General features: G+C 41.0%; 1 protein-coding gene across 6 annotated transcripts in view; it reads right to left on the reverse strand.

Moving 5' to 3' along the window:
• The window catches only part of Rsph3 (radial spoke head 3), a 52,237-nt gene that overhangs the window by 16,552 nt on the left and 16,669 nt on the right, over nt 1-19,016 (reverse strand). For all 6 annotated transcript variants that reach the window (XM_087567637.1, XM_087567632.1, XM_087567649.1 and 3 more), the window contains 4 exon segments: nt 6,288-6,429; nt 3,591-3,736; nt 2,469-2,672; nt 390-552 (listed from right to left, as the gene is read on the reverse strand). In XM_087567637.1, coding sequence (XP_087423763.1) covers nt 390-552; nt 2,469-2,672; nt 3,591-3,736; nt 6,288-6,429 — 655 coding nt within the window.

The following is a 19,016-nucleotide window of genomic DNA, read 5'->3' on the forward strand; positions in this document are numbered from 1 at the left end:
CCTTTATAACACACTGCTTTAAAGACTTAAGCTTTTCTTTTGCTTTCCAACAATGCTATGTGTTTAGAAGGTATGATACTTAAACAACTACAACTGACTTTTTGTTTCAGAAATATAAAAATTCTAATTCAAAATAAAAATGATTAGGAAGGGCATGGTGGCACATTCCTGTGTTTTCAGCATCCAGGAGGGAGAGGAGGAGGTAGGAAAATCATAAGTTTGATGCTGGCCTGGACTACAAAAAAAAAACCAAAAAACAACAACAACAAAAAAAAAACCCAAAAAACAAAAACCAAAAAACCAGGGCAGTGATCTTACACATGAAATAAATTTGAACCAGTAATAAAATTCTCAGCATAACAATGAATCTAATAAAAATTTCTACAAACCTCTTTCAATTGGATCATAAAAATAGCCACTATTCCTGAGACTGTCAAAGACAGACGGGAGAAGGTCAGCCAGGTACCGCTGAGCAAATGCACGAGCTGAGATCTTCTGTGACGTCTCATTCTGCTTGTGTACGATCTCCCACTGCTGTCTCTTACGGCGTTCCTGCCAAGGGAAGAGATGCCATTGCATATGGAGATCTGAGTATTTTGTTCCCTCAGGCACTAGGACTACTGAGGCTGAGGATGTGGAAATGTGTCTGTCAAGGACTCACCACAATGTTAACACATTTGAGCAGTGAGTGAGTGTTGAGTTTAGGAAGAAAGAAACGAGGTAAACCTCATCTCCTGAGCCATTTCAAATAAATCATTTCTATGATTAATGTATGAGTGTTATCAACAGGATAAGGGCAGCTGGATACAGCAGCACAAACCGCTAATTCCTGTCCTGGGGGGGTTGATACAGGAGAATGGGGGTTACACTGGGGGAGACCTTGTCTAAAACAACTATGACAAATGATACTTTTTACTAGTGATATCATAAAGTAGTACTTACTTGAAATTATATTCTTATGTATTTTCCACTGAAGGACATTGGCCAATGATCTGACTTGTTTTTAATGCCTCTTTGAATTAGTAAGGCTAAACTGGCTTTCGAGATCATGAAAGCTTGTTTTTTCTTTTTTAGTATATATTTGTCTCCTTTAGGTCAAACAACATCTATAAAGCTAATGAATGCTTTGCTATATGCCTGTATTAAGCGGGGGGCATTAACAGTCTTCGAATAACCTATCTTCTGTTTAAAAACAAGTATGGATCTAGATGACGTAGATTCTAGCTGTTTCCATGATCTACTTCCTGACAGCAAGCACATACTTTGTAAAGATCTTGTTTCTGTGGTCAGTGTCTATTTTATATATGCAAGCAAAGACCTGCATAGAACATTTCTACGGAGCCCTATGTTCTTCAAAGAAACAACTACTAATTTTGGAAGAATTATTAATTTGGGAAGAAAATATTAAAACCATCTGATTATGTCATATTTAGTAGACGTTTTCTACAAATGTACCTTTTTTTAAGACTATTTATTTTATGTATGTGAGTACAATGTCGCTGTCTTCAGACACACCAGAAGAGGGCATCAGGTCTCATTACAGATGGTTGTGAGCCACCATGTGGTTGCTGGGAACTGAACTCAGGACCTCTGGAAGAGCAGTCAGTGCTCTTAACCACTGAGCCATCTCTCCAGCCCCCAAGTGTACTTGTCTTCACAGTACTTTGGGCTCTTTGGGAAATAGTTCTCATTGGTTTAAGTATTCGGGCACTACCTTTTATCTATTTGGTGTGTAGACTGACAGCCACTGTCAATACCAGAAAGACCCTTAAATATAACACAGTATAGAATTTTCTAGCTGTAGGCTATTGATACATTTTATTAAAATGAGTTATAAAACTTTTCTTAATGAAGATTCCTAAAACATAATTTGGAAACAAGGTCCTGGCCACCAGGAAGCAGGCAGAGCCCTCTCTTCAGTCTGCCAACCATGTATCCCATGAGCCCCAGCAGGTCTTGCTTCTTTCCTTTCCTTTATCCTGCTGCTATTGGACCATGGCAAGTCAAGGTATTCTTTCTCTAGTGCTCCTTTCCAGCTCTCGACATTTAAGAGCAGCATCCAGCTGGACTCACGGTACTGAAGAACTGCATTTCATTGGGAGCTTTGGGAAGCTGACTCAGATACATTAATAGAAGGTGAAATTTACAAAAAGTGAGAGATTCATGATCTACAGGAGAGGCCTGAGCAACAAAGACTGTAGGTCACCTTCACAGGAACATTTCTTACGGTGCTTGTGTTCTTCATGTAAGTAGTTACTATTTATTAAAAAAGATTACTGGCTTCATGGTATGCCATATGTAAGTTTGGACATAATGTATTACGTGGCCAAGAGACTAAGGGACAGTTTTGGGTACTCAAATAGGGGATGGGTCTAGCATATGCAGGGCTCCAGTGTCAATCCCAAAGAAACAAGAGAAGAAATAAAAGACCAAGACAGGCAGGCAGGCAGACAGACAGACAGCTGCACCTTTTCTTCTCGGTGCCTTCTCTCTTGCTCTTCCAGTCGCTGCACTTCGGCCAGCTCCACGTTCCGGATCTCTTCATATGCGTACTGACTGGCCCGCAGGTTGGCCAGCTCCTCCTCTTCCATCACCTCTAAAAGGGCCTGCTCAATCGTCTTCCCCACCAGAACCTCTAACACTGGCTTGACTTCAAGGTCAAAGTCAAAGAGCTGAAAACAAAGGAAGCACACAGACTTTCAGTCACGAGCGCATGCACGGTAAGAATGTAAAGGGGGTGACGAGAGCAGATTGCTGGGTAGCCTGTGCGTCAGACACTGACTACTACTGTGTGTGCTTTGACTCTCAAAACAACCCTACAAGGCACACAGGAACCTTCTGATCACAGGCAAAAATCTATCAGGTTAAGCACAATCAAGGAAATCTATGTTTATCAATGTGAACTCTAACACTTAATGATTTTAAGCTAGAATTCTGAAACTAAAGGGAAGTGTCCTGACTTTCATATTCTGTTTTTTTTTTCCCCCTGCTAAACATTGACTGGCTGTTCTTAAAAATGGCATTTGAACTAAGGACTAAGAATAGTGTCCATCTGAAGTGACTCAAGTCTAACAAGTCACCACTTTCTCTGCAGAGCTTGAAGACTTCCTTTCCAAATTTCAATGAGTTTCTCAAGTTCCTTTGTTCCCACTTCTCCATAACCTCATTCATGTAGTCAATGACTTTAACTCCATAAACTGGTCTATTACGCATTCCATGTGGCAATGAAAATGTCATTCAGAGTTCTTAAACATACAGTGCTTTCATAAAAGTTATATACTCCACAGTGACTTGTTAAGTCACTGAGAGTGGAATCTCTTATATAAACAGTAGTCCTCTTCCAAATTATTTGGTACAAATCTTAGGTATACACATTAAGTAAACATGTAAGCAAAACTGAATGTGTAAAAATGTTTGTAATGAATTTGTTTCTCATCAGAAAGTAGGAACAATCAAAATAGTGTACTTAAAAACATTTCTTGGTACTACAGGATAGGTCATTATCTGGAAAGAAATCCAAGAAATGAGTCTGATTTGAGTCTATGAAACTCAGTTTTCAAGGTAGAGGGAAGCCAGAGGATGTACCGTACCTCTCCTTCTAGTATCTGAGTGGCCACATCTTTGCCAGTTTTGGCAGGAATGAAGAGGGGTGTTGGTGGTCTGTCCAGAAATGCATCTGTCTGGCATTCCATGTCGATTTCAACTATGCGGTCAGCAATTTCTTCAAGGTATAATTCTAGAAAGAACATTACAGGGCTTACGATTAATTATATCCCATTTTTGGTACATACATGCATTTGAGATGTTAGCTCACCCAAACAGAATTAAGTTACCAGGCATGGTGGCACATACCTGCCAACCTCAGCACTTAAAAGGCTGAGGGGGAGGACCTCGAATTTAAGGCCAACCCAGGTCAACAGTGAGTGTGAGTTCAACAGTCAAAACAACGAAATAGACTCCTAAACCGAAACGATAACAAATTAAATGAATTAGAAAATAAATCTTAGAATGAAAGTACTCAACACTTTCTCATGGCTGAGAACGCCCTGGCCTTTTCATTGTAAAATGGGATTAAAAGAGAACATGACACCATAGGTGCCTGAGTGAAGAGTGAACAGCGCTTGTAGGAGACTGCGTTTTAGTAAACACAGGATTGGCTGTAAGTGTGTTAGGTGCCTGGGGACTTTAAGAATCATGCACCAAACCACCTTGCTCTTTGGTATTCTCCTATGCATAGTTTAGAAACAGACACATGCAGACACGTGTCGCATTAATACCTGGATGAGGCAGGGCGACATGTACCATGTGAAGCACTTGAACACTGGCATTAAATACTGAATACAGGATCCAGCCAAGATATAGCTCGCTGCCCTCAATCTCCTCATGTGTTAGAAGGGTCAGTTACTTGTCACACAGAATCTTTTTAACACAAGCGAGTAACAGGTAAAGGGCCAGAGGCAACAGTAAAGAAAAAGTAGGGCTTTATCAGTTAATATTCGGATGGTTCTGAAGCTTGGCTTGAGACCCCCCTCTCCAACACACACACACACACACACACACACACACACACACACACACACACACACACGCACACGCACACATTAGCCAAGCTCTCCTGTTTTGAGCTGATGATTTTGAGTTGATCACACTCAGAGCTTTCAGACACACCTAGGCCCAACACTAAGCCTCAGCTGTCAGGATCACAAGGATAGCTAATCACTGACACCCACTCATTCTAGGTTTGGCTTAAGAGCAGGGGGAAGCAGTGTGGTTTATTCTTTTTGCTTTTAGTTTAGAAATAATCCTGGTGATCTGCTTATGGCCTTCTCTGCATAGAAGGAGAATCTCAAGTCACATCAGTCTAAAGAAAACACCAAGTACTGTCAGATTACCAAAGTCCTGTCAACAGGAAATGCCTTGTCCAGCATGGCCTGGTCCTGGAAACCTGACTAGGGGCAGTGAAGAAATGAAGAAAGGACACATAGACACAGCACAGAAAGACTGGGGTCAGGTGGGCTTTGCCCACTGTGATGGAGTGGCACCTACTATCCCAGCAACCCAGAGTCTCAGCACATTTATGCACACCATGGGATGGGGTGGGGAGTGGTTAGCGAGTCTCTGTAGGAGTGACTGTAGCAAGTAGTCTCAGGCCATAAACATCTGGGAGGAGAAAGCTGCAGTTGCTTATTTTTGCACACACTGGTCAATCACCCGTAAACACATACTTGCACACTGTCAATATTCACACTCAGAGCAGAAGGCTTGGCCAATTTGCTATGGGTCTGAAGCCCATGTCAATAATACACGAATTTACTCAGAACTTCATGTGCTGCTTACACATTCCCTCACGGTACCTGTGTTATGTACACACTCAGTCAGGGCCTCCTTAGCTCCCCATAAGGAAAGTCTCTACAGCTGAGAGGGAGGCAAGCAGGGAATCCTGGAACCTGCTTTACAGACACCTATGTGCAAAGTCAAAGAGAGCAAAGGAGACAGGCCAGTGCGAAAAGCAGATGACTAAAAATGAGTGGGTTCATTCTCCCTGAAGGACAAGTAAATGTCCACACAGAGCTGCAATGCTCTCTTGTCAGTCTTGAAAGGAAAAGTGACTCATGTTGGGCTGTGAGTAATAATTCTACTTTAATAGTGTGCTGGCTAATTTGATGTCAACTTGTCCATGCTTGGAGTCATCTGAGAGGAAGGAATTTCAGTTGAGAAAATGCCTCCATAAGATTGAGCTGTAAGAAATCCTGTAGGGCATTTTCCTAATTAGTGATAGAAGGGGAGGGCCCAGCCCATTGTGGGTGGTGCCATCCCTGGGAAGGTGGCCCTGGGATCTATAAGAGAGCAGGCTGAGCAAGCCATTGGGATGTAGGCCAGTAAGCAGCACCCTCCACGGCCTTTGCATCAGCTCCTCCAGATTCCAGCCCTGCTTGAGTTCCTGTCAGGACTTACAGACTACAATGCGGAAGTGTGAGCCAAATAACCCTTTCCTCTCCAAGTTACTTGGTGGTGGTGTTTATCACGGCAGTGGTCACCCTCACTACGACAGACATACAATATGTGGAAAGGGCAGAGGGAATGTGTAGTCAAGGGACTCTTATCAAGTCCAAATCCCTCCTTCTAGTACTTCTGACACTAATGATATGAGATCTATTTGTTTACTAAACAGATGTCCTTACCATATAACAGGGATACAGAAATATTATAAAGAAAACAAAATGTAAGCTCCAATGGACTGACATGAACAGCTCGTGAGCTGTGATGCCAGGGGCGTGGTCAGATACCTGTCTGCACATCCACATGCTTTCTGCCCTCCACGGGCTCAGGTGTTCGTGGTCTGAGTTGCTGTTGGGCTCGTTTTCTGGCAAGAGCCCTTCTTCTGGCCTGCTGCTGCTGCTGAAGCTCTAGAGGGTCCGGCTGTCCAGGCTGAGAGGGACAGACAAGGCTTAGAAAGAGCAGACAGTACTTCTCAAAGCAGACAGCTGCTGACACGGACCAGGCCACCCCTGGCTAGCAGCAAAGCTGTGTCAGCTAATGGCTCCTGATGATTACTGGTGTGATGAGGGCCATTTTGTTGGGATGTGGTCAGCTGACACAAAGCTAACAGCAAACGCACAGTGGGACACATGGGTACAGAGTCCTACTAACCCTATTTCTCTCTATTAAGCACTTTTACCACTAATTCTTCTGGTGCCTAGTAAAGTGTGTGTGTGTGTGTGTATTCTGTTACAGTAAATTTTTAGTGATAGTAAAGAAATGGAAAACCATTATTATTTTTTTTAAATCTGAGTTTAAGGGAATAGATTTCCCTTGAATTTTTATCAGTTCAGTTCAAAGAGAAAACATCCTGAGTCCAAAGAAAGCTTCTTCAAGTACACAAAATAAGCTATTAAGAGGGCTGGAGACACTGCCTGTTGTAACTCAATACAATTATGAAAGGAAAAGGGAAATTGGATAGTATTTTGAATGAAAAAAGTTTCAATATTTGAAACTTGAACACATTTTAAATCTTGTATGACTATGTATTTGTATATGTGCAAGTTCATGTCTGCGAGTGTGGGCTGGTAGTCCATGAACCATAGCACATGTACAAAGGCCAGAGGACAACCCTGGGTGTCATCCTCAGAAATGCCACCACCACCTAAGAGACATGGTTTCTCACTGGCCTGGAGTCTACTCATTAGCCTAGACAGGTGGCCAGCGGGCCCTGGGGATCCTCCTGTATATACCTTCCCAGTTCGGGGATATCAAGTGTGCTCCCCTAGACCCAGCTTTTTTTTTAGTGGGTTCTGGAGATCAGACTCAAGTTCTCATGCTTACAAGACAGACACTTTCCTACTGACCATCTCCCAGCCTCCATGTTTTTATTTTTAATCTTCATAAAGGAACTGTACATATTTACAGGTCACAGTGTGACATTTCAACACACCGATACAATGTGTTGTGATCAGATTATAACAATGACTATATCTGTCATTTCTGTGAATTGGGCACACTTAAAAGTCTTTTTTTTTTATCTTGATTAACTTGAGTATTTCTTATTTACATTTTGATTGTTATTCCCCTTCCTGGTTTCTGGGTCAACATCCCCCTAACCCCTCCCCCTCCTCTTCTATATGGGCTTCCCCTCTCCATCCTCCCCCCATTACCACCTTCCCCACAACAATCACGTTCACTGGGGGTTCAGTCTTGGCAGGACCAAGGGCTTCCCCTTCCACTGGTGCTCTCACTAGGCTATTCATTGCTACCTATGAGGTTGGAGCCCAGGGTCAGTCCATGTATAGTCTTTGGGTAGTGGCTTAGTCCCTGGAAGCTCTGGTTGGTTGGCATTGTTGTTCATATGGGGTCTCGAGCCCCTTCAAGCTCTTCCAGTCCTTTCTCTGATTCCTTCAACGGGGGTCCTGTTCTCAGTTCAGTGGTTTTTTGCTGGCATTTGCCTATGTATTTGCTGTAATCTGGGTGTGTCTCTCAGGAGAGATCTACATCCGGCTCCTGTCGGCCTGCACCTCTTTGCTTCATCCATCTTGTCTAATTGGGTGGCTGTATATGTATGGGCCACATGTGGGGCAGGCTCTGAATGGGTGTTCCTTCTGCCTCTGTTCTAAACTCTGCCTCCCTATTCCCTGCCAAGGGTATTCTTGTTCCCCTTTTAAAGAAGGAGTGAGGCATTCACATTTTGGTCATCCCTCTTGAGTTTCATGTGTTCTGTGCATCTAGGGCAATTCAAGCATTTGGGCTAATAGCCACTTATCAATGAGTGCATACCATGTGTGTTTTTCTGTGATTGGGTTACCTCGCTCAGGATGATATTTTCCAGTTCCATCCATTTGCCTATGAATTTCATAAAGTCATTGTTTTTGATAGTGGAGTAATATTCCATTGTGTAGATGTACCACATTTTCTGTATCCATTCCTCTGTTGAAGGGCATCTGGGTTCTTTCCAGCTTCTGGCTATTATAAATAAGGCTGCTATGAACATAGTGAACCACGTGTTTTTGTTATATGTTGGGGCATCTTTTGGGTATATGCCCAAGAGAGGTATAGCTGGGTCCTCAGGTAGTTCAATGTCCAATTTTCTGAGGAACCTCCAGACTGATTTCCAGAATGGTTGTACCAGTCTGCAATCCCACCAACAATGGGGGAGTGTTCTTCTTTCTCCACTTCCTCGCCAGCATTTGCTGCCACCTGAGTTTTTGATCTTAGCCATTCTCACTGGTGTGAGGTGAAATCTCAGGGTTGTTTTGATTTGCATTTCCGTTATGACTAAAGATGTTGAACATTTCTTTAGGTGCTTCTCAGCCATTCAGCATTCCTCAGCTGTGAATTCTTTGTTTAGCTCTGAACCCCATTTTTTAATGGGGTTATTTATTAAATGGTCTGACTTATTGAGTTCTTTGTATATTTTGGATATAAGCCCTCTATCTGTTGTAGGATTGGTAAAGATCTTTTCCCAATCTGTTGGTTGTCGTTTTGTCCTAACAACAGTGTCCTTTGCCTTACAGAAGCTTTGCAGTTTTATGAGATCCCATTTGTCGATTCTTGATCTTAGAGCATAAGCCATTGGTGTTTTGTTCAGGAAATTTTCTCCAGTGCCCATGTGTTCGAGATGCTTCCTCACTTTTTCTTCTATTAGTTTGAGTGTATCTGGTTTGATGTGGAGGTCCTTGATCCACTTGGACTTAAGCTTTGTACAGGGTGATAAGCATGGATCAATATGCATTCTTCTACATACTGACCTCCAGTTGAACCAGCACCATTTGCTGAAAATGCTATCTTTTTTCCATTGGATGGTTTTGGCTCCTTTGTCAAAAATCAAGTGACCATAGGTGTGTGGGTTCATTTCTGGGTCTTCAATTCTATTCCATTGGTCTATCTGTCTGTCTCTGTACCAATACCATGCAGTTTTTATCACTATTGCTCTGTAATACTGCTTGAGTTCAGGGATAGTGATTCCCCCAGAAGTCCTTTTATTGTTGAGGATAGTTTTAGCTATCCTGTGTTTTTTGTTATTCCAGATGAATTTGCAAATTGTTCTAACTCTCTGAAGAATTGGATTGCTACTATGATGGGGATTGCATTGAATCTGTAGATCACTTTTGGTAAAATGGCCATTTTTACTATATTAATCCTGCCAATCCATGAACATGGGAGATCTTTCCATCTTCTGAGGTCTTCTTCATTTTCTTTCTTCAGAGGCTTGAAGTTCTTATCATATAGATCTTTTATTTGCTTGGTTAAAGTCACACCGAGGTATTTTATATTATTTGGGACTATTATGAAGGGTGTCATTTCCCTAATTTCTTTCTCGGCTTGTTTCTCTTTTGTGTAGAGGAAGGCTACTGATGTATTTGAGTTAATTTTATACCCAGCCACTTTGCTGAAGTTGTTTATCAGCTTTAGTAGTTCTCTGGTGGAACTTTTGGGATCACTTAAATATACTATCATATCATCTGCAAATAGTGATATTTTGACTTCTTCTTTTCCAATCTGTATCCCTTTGATCTCCTTTTGTTGTCTGATTGCTCTGGCTAGAACTTCAAGAACTATATTGAATAAGTAGGAAGAGAGTGGACAGCCTTGTCTAGTCCCTGATTTTAGTGGGATTGCTTCAAGTTTCTCTCCATTTAGTTTAATATTAGCTACTGGTTTGCTGTATATGGCTTTTACTATGTTTAGGTATGGGCCTTGAATTCCTATTCTTTCCAGGACTTTTATCATGAAGGAGTGTTGAATTTTGTCAAATGCTTTCTCAGCATCTAATGAAATGATCATGTGGTTTTGTTCTTTCAGTTCGTTTATAAAATGGATTACGTTGATGGTTTTCCGTATATTAAACCATCCCTGCATGCCTGGGATGAAGCCTACTTGATCATGGTGGATGATTGTTTTGATGTGCTCTTGGATTCGGTTTGCCAGAATTTTATTGAGTATTTTTGGGTCGATATTCATAAGGGAAACTGGTCTGAAGTTCTCTTTCTTTGTTGGGTCTTTGTGTGGTTTAGGTATAAGAGTAATTGTGGCTTCATAGAAGGAATTCGGTAGTGCTCCATCTGTTTCAATTTTGTGGAATAGTTTGGATAGTATTGATACGAAGTCTTCTGATAGAATTCTGCACTGAACCCATCTGGACCTGGGCTCTTTTTGGTTGGGAGACCTTTAATGACTGCTTCTATTTCCTTAGGAGTTATGGGGTTGATTAAATGGTTTATCTGTTCCTGATTTAACTTCAGTACCTGGTATCTGTCTAGGAAATTGTCCATTTCCTGCAGATTTTGAAGTTTTGTTGAATATAGGCTTTTATAGTAAGATCTGATGATTTTTTTAATTTCCTCTGATTCTGTAGTTATGTCTCCCTTTTCATTTCTGATTTTGTTAATTTTGGACACACTCTCTGTGTCCTCTCGTTAGTCTGGCTAAGGGTTTATCTATCTTGTTGATTTTCTCAAAGAACCAACTTTTGGGTCTGTTGATTCTTTCTATGGTCCTTTTTGTTTCTACTTGGTTGATTTCAGCTCTGAGTTTGATTATTTCCTGCCTTCTACTCCTCCTGGGTGTATTTGCTTCTTTTTGTTCTAGAGCTTTTAGGTGTGCTGTCAAGCTGCTGATATATGCTCTCTCCTGTTTCTTTCTGCAGGCACTCAGAGCTATGAGTTTTCCTCTTAGCACAGCTTTCATTGTGTCCCATAAGTTTGGGTATGTTGTACCTTCATTTTCATTAAATTCTAAGAAGTCTGTAATTTCTTTCTTTATTTCTTCCTTGACCAAGTTATCGTTGAGTAGAGCATTGTTCAACTTCCATGTATATGTGGGCGTTCTTCCCTTACTGTTATTGAAGACCAGCTTTAGGCCGTGGTGGTCTGATAGGACACATGGGATTATTTCTATCTTTCTGTATCTGTTGAGGCCTGTTTTTTGACCAATTATATGGTCAATTTTGGAGAAAGTACCATGAGGTGCTGAGAAGAAGGTATATCCTTTTGCTTTAGGATAGAATGTTCTATAAATATCTGTTAAGTCCATTTGGCTCATGAGTTCTCTTAGTCTGTGTATGTCTCTGTTTAATTTCTATTTCCATGATCTGTCCATTGATGAGAGTGGGGTGTTGAAATCTCCTACTATTATTGTGTGAGGTGCAATGTGTGCTTTGAGCTTTAGTAAGATTTCTTTTATGTATGTAGGTGCCCTTGTATTTGGAGCATAGATATTTAGGATTGAGAGTTCATCTTGGTGGATTTTTTCCTTTGATGAATATGAAGTGTCCTTCCTTATCTTTTTTGATGACTTTTAGTTGAAAATCGATTTTATTCGATATTAGAATGGCTACTCCAGCTTGCTTCTTCTGACCATTTGCTTGGAAAGTTGTTTCCCAGCCTTTTACTCTGAGGTAGTGTCTTTTTCTCTGAGGTGTGTTTCCTGTAGGCAGCAGAATGCAGGGTCCTCATTGCGTATCCAGTTTGTTAATCTATGTCTTTTTATTGGGGAGTTGAGACCATTGATATTGAGAGATATTAAGGAATAGTTATTACTGCTTCCTGTTATATTCATATTTGAATGTGAGATTATGTTTGTGTGCTTTTCTTCTGTTTTGTTGCCAAGACGATTAGTTTCTTGCTTTTTCTATGGTGTAGCTTACATCCTTATGTTGGGCTTTACCATTTATTATTCTTTGTAGGGCTGGATTTGTAGAAAGATATTGTGTAAATTTGGTTTTGTCATGGAATATCTTGGTTTCTCCATCTATGTTAATTGAGAGTTTTGCAGGATACAGTAACCTGGGCTGGCATTTGTGTTCTCTTAGGGTCTGTATGACATCTGTCCAGGATCTTCTGGCTTTCATAGTCTCTGGTGAGAAGTCTGGTGTGATTCTGATAGGTCTGCCTTTATATGTTACTTGACATTTTTCCCTTACTGCTTTTAATATTCTTTCTTTGTTTTGTGTATTTGGTGTTTTGACTATTATGTGATGGGAGGAGTTTCTTTTCTGGTCCAATCTATTTGGAGTTCTGTAGGCTTCTTGTATGTTTATGGGCATCTCTTTCTTTAGGTTAGGGAAGTTTTCTTCTATGATTTTGTTGAAGATATTTACTGGTCCTTTGAGCTGGGAGTCTTCACTCTCTTCTATACCTATTATCCTTAGTTTTGATTGGATTTCCTGTATGTTTTGGACCAGTAGCTTTTTTTGTTTTACATTATCTTTGACCGTTGTGTCGATGATTTCTATGGAATCTTCTGCTCCTGAGATTCTCTCTTCTATCTCCTGTATTCTGTTGGTGATGCTTGTATCTGCGGCTCCTTGTCTCTTCCTTTGGTTTTCTATATCCAGTGTTGTTTCCCTTTGTGCTTTCTTTATTGCTTCTATTTCCATTTTTAATTCCTTCACCTGTTTGATTGTTTTCCCGGAATTCTTTCAGGGGTTTTTGTGATTCCTCTCTATAGGCTTCTACTTGTTTATTTATGTTTTCCTGGATTTCTCTAAGGGAGTCCTTCATGCCTTTCTTGAAGTCCTCCAGCATCATGATCAAACGTGATTTTAAATCTAGATTTTGCTTTTCTGGTGTGTTTGGATATTCAGTGTTTGCTTTGGTGGGAGAATTGGTCTCCGATGATGCCATGTAGTCTTGGTTTCTGTTGATTGGGTTCCTGCACTTGCCTCTCGCCATCAGGTTGTCTCTGGTGTTACCTGTTCTGCTATTTCTGACAGTGGCTAGACCTTCCTATAGGCCTGTGTGTCAGGAGTGCTGTAGACCTGTTTTCCTGTTTTCTTTCAGCCAGTTGTGGGAACAGAGTGTTCTGCTTTCGGGCATGTAGTCTTTCCTGTCTACTGGTCTTCAGCTGTTCCTGTGAGCCTGTGTCCTGAGTCCACTAGGGTCGCTTGGAGCAGAAAAGTTGGTCTTACTACCCAAAGACTATACATGGACTGACCCTGGGCTCCAACCTCATAGGTAGCAATGAATAGCCTAGTAAGAGCACCAGTGGAAGGGGAATCCCTTGGTCCTGCTAAGACTGAACCCCCAGTGAACGTGATTATTGGGGGGAGGGCGGTAATGGGGGGAGGATGGGGTGCGGAACACCCATATTGAAGGGAGGGGGAGGGGTTAGGGGGATGGTGGCCCGGAAACCGGGAAAGGGAATAACAATCAAAATGTAAATAAGAAATAGTCAAGTTAATAAAGGAAAAAAAAAGTTGGTCTTACCTGTTGCTTGTGGGGGGCTGCTTTTGAGCTCTCCGTGAGGGCGGTAACCAGGAGGGCCTGCGCCGCCTTTTCCCGGTGCCCCCGTGCACCCAAAAGTCTTATTAACTATTTTATTTTTTAAAAAATGTTGGGCCTGGGAAGATGGCTCAGTGGTTAAGAGCACTGTCTGCTCTTGCAGAAATCCCAATTTCAATTCCCAGCAACCACATGGTGGCTCACAACCATCTGTAATGAGATCTGATGCCCTCTTCTGGCATGCAGTTGTACATGCAGACAGAGCACTTATACATAAAATAAATAAATAAAATACTTTTAAAAAAGTGTTATACGCAAGGAACCTTATAGCACATAACACCTTGAAAGTGACTTGCTTTTTCCTAAGTAGTCACCTGAGTCATCTAGGACCTTACCATGTCCCAATAACCCACCTGCCTGCCCCTACTTGTGCTGGGGTTTATAAGATGGCATTAGATTACCACGGAGCTGGAGTTACAAGTAGTTATGAGTTACCCAACATTGGTGCTGGCAAACAAACTCAGCTCCTCTAACTGCTAAGCCACCTTCCCAGCACCTCTACCCCACAACTCTGCCTTTGCTGAGTACAATTTGGTTGGACGGACACATTTTCATCATTTACCTCATGAAAAAAATATTAAGAATATGACAATACAGGTTGCTATGAATGCTCATATGCAGGCTTATGTATAGAAGCGTTATCTGTTTGAAACAGGTAGATGCAGCTGTAAGTTTGAATGTATCTTTCCATTTCTATGGACCCTTGAAGCCCTTATTGTCAGTTTTTAAATGTTAGTGTGGTAATAGGTGTGTAGTAACTATGTCACCACAGCTTAAAATCGTATTTCCCTAATGGCTAATGCTACATCTTTTGATGTGTCTGTCAGGATTATCTTCTCCTATGGCTCACAACTTTTGACATTTTCTAATTGGTTTGCATATTTTTAGCTTTTAAGTTTTGAGAATTATAATTTCCATAAGCCCTTCATCAGCATGCTGTTTACCTGTTGGAGTGGTTTGTAAGTTTTGTAGCTTGCCCTTCTGCTTCTTTACAGGGCTTGTCATCACTCCAGCTTTGTTTCTGTGAGAGCCACCCTCTCAGGATCATACGAATTTTTTTTATATTTCACATTTAAACCTGTCCATTTGCAATTTTCTCCTCATTGCTTCTTTAAAGCAAGGATCCCTACATAGCTCAGACCGGCCTCAACCTAATGATCCTTCTGCCTCAGTGCCCCCAAGTGCCCCTGCTCTTTCTACTTAGGACTGCCTTGGCATTTGGGGTCTGTGGTGATTCCACAGAACTTCGAGTGTTGTTTTTCTATCTCTGCTAAGAATGTGACTGAAATTTTGATGAGAATTGCACAGAATCTTTAGACCACCTTGGATAATAAACATATTTGCATTATTATGCCAATCAATGAGTATGATGTCTTCCCATTTGCACTGCTAACTTTAACTTCTTCCTTAGGTATAGACATCTTTCTCTTCCTTCAGTATCTTTCTATGCTTTGAAGCTACTGTCAATGGAAGTTTTTCCTGATTTCTTTCTCTGTAAGTTTGTTATTGTTGTGTTGATTTTGATTTTAGTGGTAGTTGTTGATTTTGTATCTTGGTACTATGCTGAAAGTGTTTATCAGGTCTCTGGGGGCATCATTAGGGTCTCTGAAGTATGGGAAACTTTGACTTGCTCCTTTCCTGCACATGTTCTTTTTGTTTCTCTCTTGCTTTATGCTTTAGGTAAGATATTGAGTATTATATTGAATAAGAGTGGATGTACTGGCCTAGCTCCTGATTTTAGAGGAAATGTTTTCGGTGTTTCTCCATTTAGGGTCCTGTTGGGTGCATGTTTATTATGCTTTGGGTGCTCTCCTGTTCATCAGGCAGGAGCTGAGCACTTACCACAGGGGCTCTCTGTACACAGTTATCTCCTGCTTTCTGTTCACACATCCATCTATGGCAATCATTTGCATCTGTGGGTCAATCTTGCTTCCGTGGGATGAAACCACCTTGGTCACAGGCACATCTTTTTTAATATGTTGCTGAATACGAATCATGGGAGTTCATGTGTGTTCATCAGGGAAACTGGTTTGTATTGGTTGTAGTTTTGTTTCTTTGCCATGTCCTCCCCTGGCTCTGGCACCAGGAAACACCAGTTTTCTAGAGCAGGTATGATTGTCTTCCTATGCTGTAACTGCTTTGGAGAGCACTGCTCAGCTCTTTCTTCAAGGTTTGGGACAATTTGGCAGTGACTGCATCTATCCTTTACCTTTTCTTTGGGGAAACTTTATTACTGGTTTAAACTCATTACTTGTTATGGGTCTGGGTAAGTTACTCATCTCTTTGTGACTTAACTTTGGTAGGTCATTTGTGTTTTTATCCATTTTTCTAGATTTCCCATTATTTCACTTTAATTTTATCTGTATCTATATCTATATATCTGTGTGTATATTTTGCATGCATGTGTGCCTGGGCATCATGTAATTGCCCAGTGCCTTCAGAAGCCAGAGGAGGGCTTTAGACCTCTGGACTTGGACTTACATATGATTGTGAGCTGCCATGTCGGTGCTGGAAACACAAACTAAACAAATAGTTTTTAGGGTCTTTCAATACTCCTCAAAGTTGTCTACAAACACAATGGAGGAATATTACATCTGTGCTAGAAAGGCAGTGTGGTCCCAAGGCCAAAGCCATATGAGGACACACAGAGGCAAACTACAAATCAATTTCCCTGATGAACACAGACACATTTCCCAGTAAAATTCTTGAAAATCTTATTCAACAACATATTTAAAAGATTATATACCATGACTAAAAACAGGTCCTCTGGAAGATTAGCCACTGCTCTCTTCAGAACCAAGAGTTTCCATTAAAAAAAGCAAAACAAAAAACATATGTTTTCAAAGTATTCCCCAATGATTATCTGGAGTTTGTAAACTCCCACTTTTACCAATAGCTTTATTAATTAGCTTTTCTCTCGCTTCTGGTTAGTTTGGTTAGAGCCTGTCAATCTTGTCTGTCCTTGCAAAAACTTTGGGTGAATGGAGTCTCCTTCACTGACCTCTAACCTGGTCTTTATTGTTTCTTGTCACTTCCTGCTTTTAGCTTTGGCTTGTTCTTGTTCTTCTCATTCTTGGGGCACATCATTAGGCCACTTATTTGAGATCTCTGATTGTTGCTGTTGTTGTTTTGAGACAAGCATTTTACTTTGTAACCCAGGTTGGCATGGAACTCCCTATGTATGTCAAAGCTGAACTTTAACTCGTGGTGCTCCTCTGGCCTCAGCCTCTCAAATGCTGGGACTACAGATACATGCTACCATGTCCAGTCTCTCGATCTAATTTAGTTATAAACCTCCTCTCATAACTGCCACCCTGATTTCTACAGTGCATCTGGGGTATTCAACAGTATATTGTTCAGTCGTTGAGAATTTATTTCAGTAGGGTTTTTCCCCTTTTATTCCACTATGATCTGATAAGGAATAAAAATTATTTTGATTCTTTTGTATTGTCTTATTATTTAAAAATGCTTTATTTAGGGGCTGGAGAGATAGCTCAGCGGTTAAGAGCACTGACTGCTCTTCCAGAGGTCCTGAGTTCAATTCCCAGCAACCACTTGGTGGCTCACAACCATCTGTAGTGGGATCTGATGCCCTCTTCTGGTGTGTATGAAGTCAGAGACAGTACATGAAATAAATAAATAAATAAATATTTAAAAAATGTCTAATTTAATGAATGTATGAACATTACAAAAGGCAATAATTTAAAACATAATAGATCAGATGGCACAGAAATTAGAGAGGTAAATTATAGCTTTAAGAACACGTTCTAAACGAGTCATATCATTGAAAAGCACCTCTTTTTTGTATTTATTCTTTCTTTGTGATCTAGAATGTGGTCCACTTCAGAAAAAGTCCAGGGGTTGCTAGAGGAAGTGCACATTTCATTTTGTTGGTTGGAATATTCTGTCAATGTTTGATCTGTTTGATCTATGGTACAGTTTAACCCTGGAGTTGGTTAATTTTTAGTTTTAATAGCCTATCTAAAGATGAGAATGGGGTACTGAGACCATCTATTCTTATTGTAGCAGGATCCATGAGGCCTTTTGTGCTCATTTGTACTTGTTTTACAAAACATTTGACATGTGTATTTATAAGTGTTGATCTTGGTGGGCCATTCCCTCATTAATGTACAGTGGCCTTCTTTATCTCTTCTTTGGTTTGCAGTTGGCTTTATCACATGCCAAAAAAGCCACCTGTGCCAGCTTATTTTTGGCTTCTGCTTAAACTGACTTCATTCTTTGGTTCTAGACTCTCAGCAGTGAGCTTTTTCTTGGATATAACAGATAGTAGAAATAATTTTTAACCCAATCAGCCAGCCTGTAGCTCTTTTCTAGTGATTTGGATCATTTGCATATGGAGTTATTGAGAGATGTCTACTAATGCCTGTTTTGTTGGATTGATGTTTTTATTGATTGGTGTTGGGGATTTCTTGTTTACTGTGTTGGACACGATAGATTCCTTTGTTAATCTATTTCTGATGTAAGATTCCCTTTTCCTCAGACTGTCTTCCTCCACTGAGTAGAGCATTCTTTAAGTAGCTTCTCAAGTGATGGATTGCCCTCCAATGTCCTGATTTCATCATAGCCTTGGAAGACAGATGTCCTGGAGACAACAACCTTGGCTGGAAGTTATGTCTTTCAGGGTTTAAAGTATCAGCCATGCTTCCTGGCCTTTGGAGTTGCTGATGAGGGATTGAGAGACAAAATTTTTTGGGTTCAGATGCCATATTAGCAAACTTGACCTAAGTTTAAACTCAAGTAAACTAACAGGACAGTACCCAGCATCAGTTTCCAAGTTACCTCTCCCCAACAAAACCTGAACTAGCTCCACTTTCTAGGCTACCCAATACCTGCATCTCCAGGTTATCCCCCACCCTCAAATCCAGCATTTAGCACCAGTTTCCAGGTTAATTCCTAACAAATCTGCCCCTCCAGGTTACAAGCCCACCCCCTGCCTAACCACCACCAATCATGAGGGAAGCAGAAGTTAAGTTTACGGTATGGTTCCCAGCACCAGCCAATGATGCTAAAGGCCCCCGACTAGATGCTTGCCAGGTTAGAGACACTCACCCCTCGTTTGCTGCTTTCTATAAAACCTTGTCTCGATGAATGTTCAGGGTTTTTTCTTCACTGGAACTGTCCTGTGGGTTGGCAGTGAGTTAAGCCCAAGCTAGCTCGAATAAAGACCCTGGTGTGTGTCTTAGTCAGGGTTTCTGTACAAAACATCATGCCCAAGAAGCAAGT

Source organism: Rattus norvegicus, chromosome 1, assembly GCF_021556685.1.
Source record: "Rattus norvegicus strain SHRSP/BbbUtx chromosome 1, alternate assembly SHRSP_T2T, whole genome shotgun sequence".
In the NCBI taxonomy this organism is placed as follows: Eukaryota; Metazoa; Chordata; class Mammalia; order Rodentia; family Muridae; genus Rattus; species Rattus norvegicus.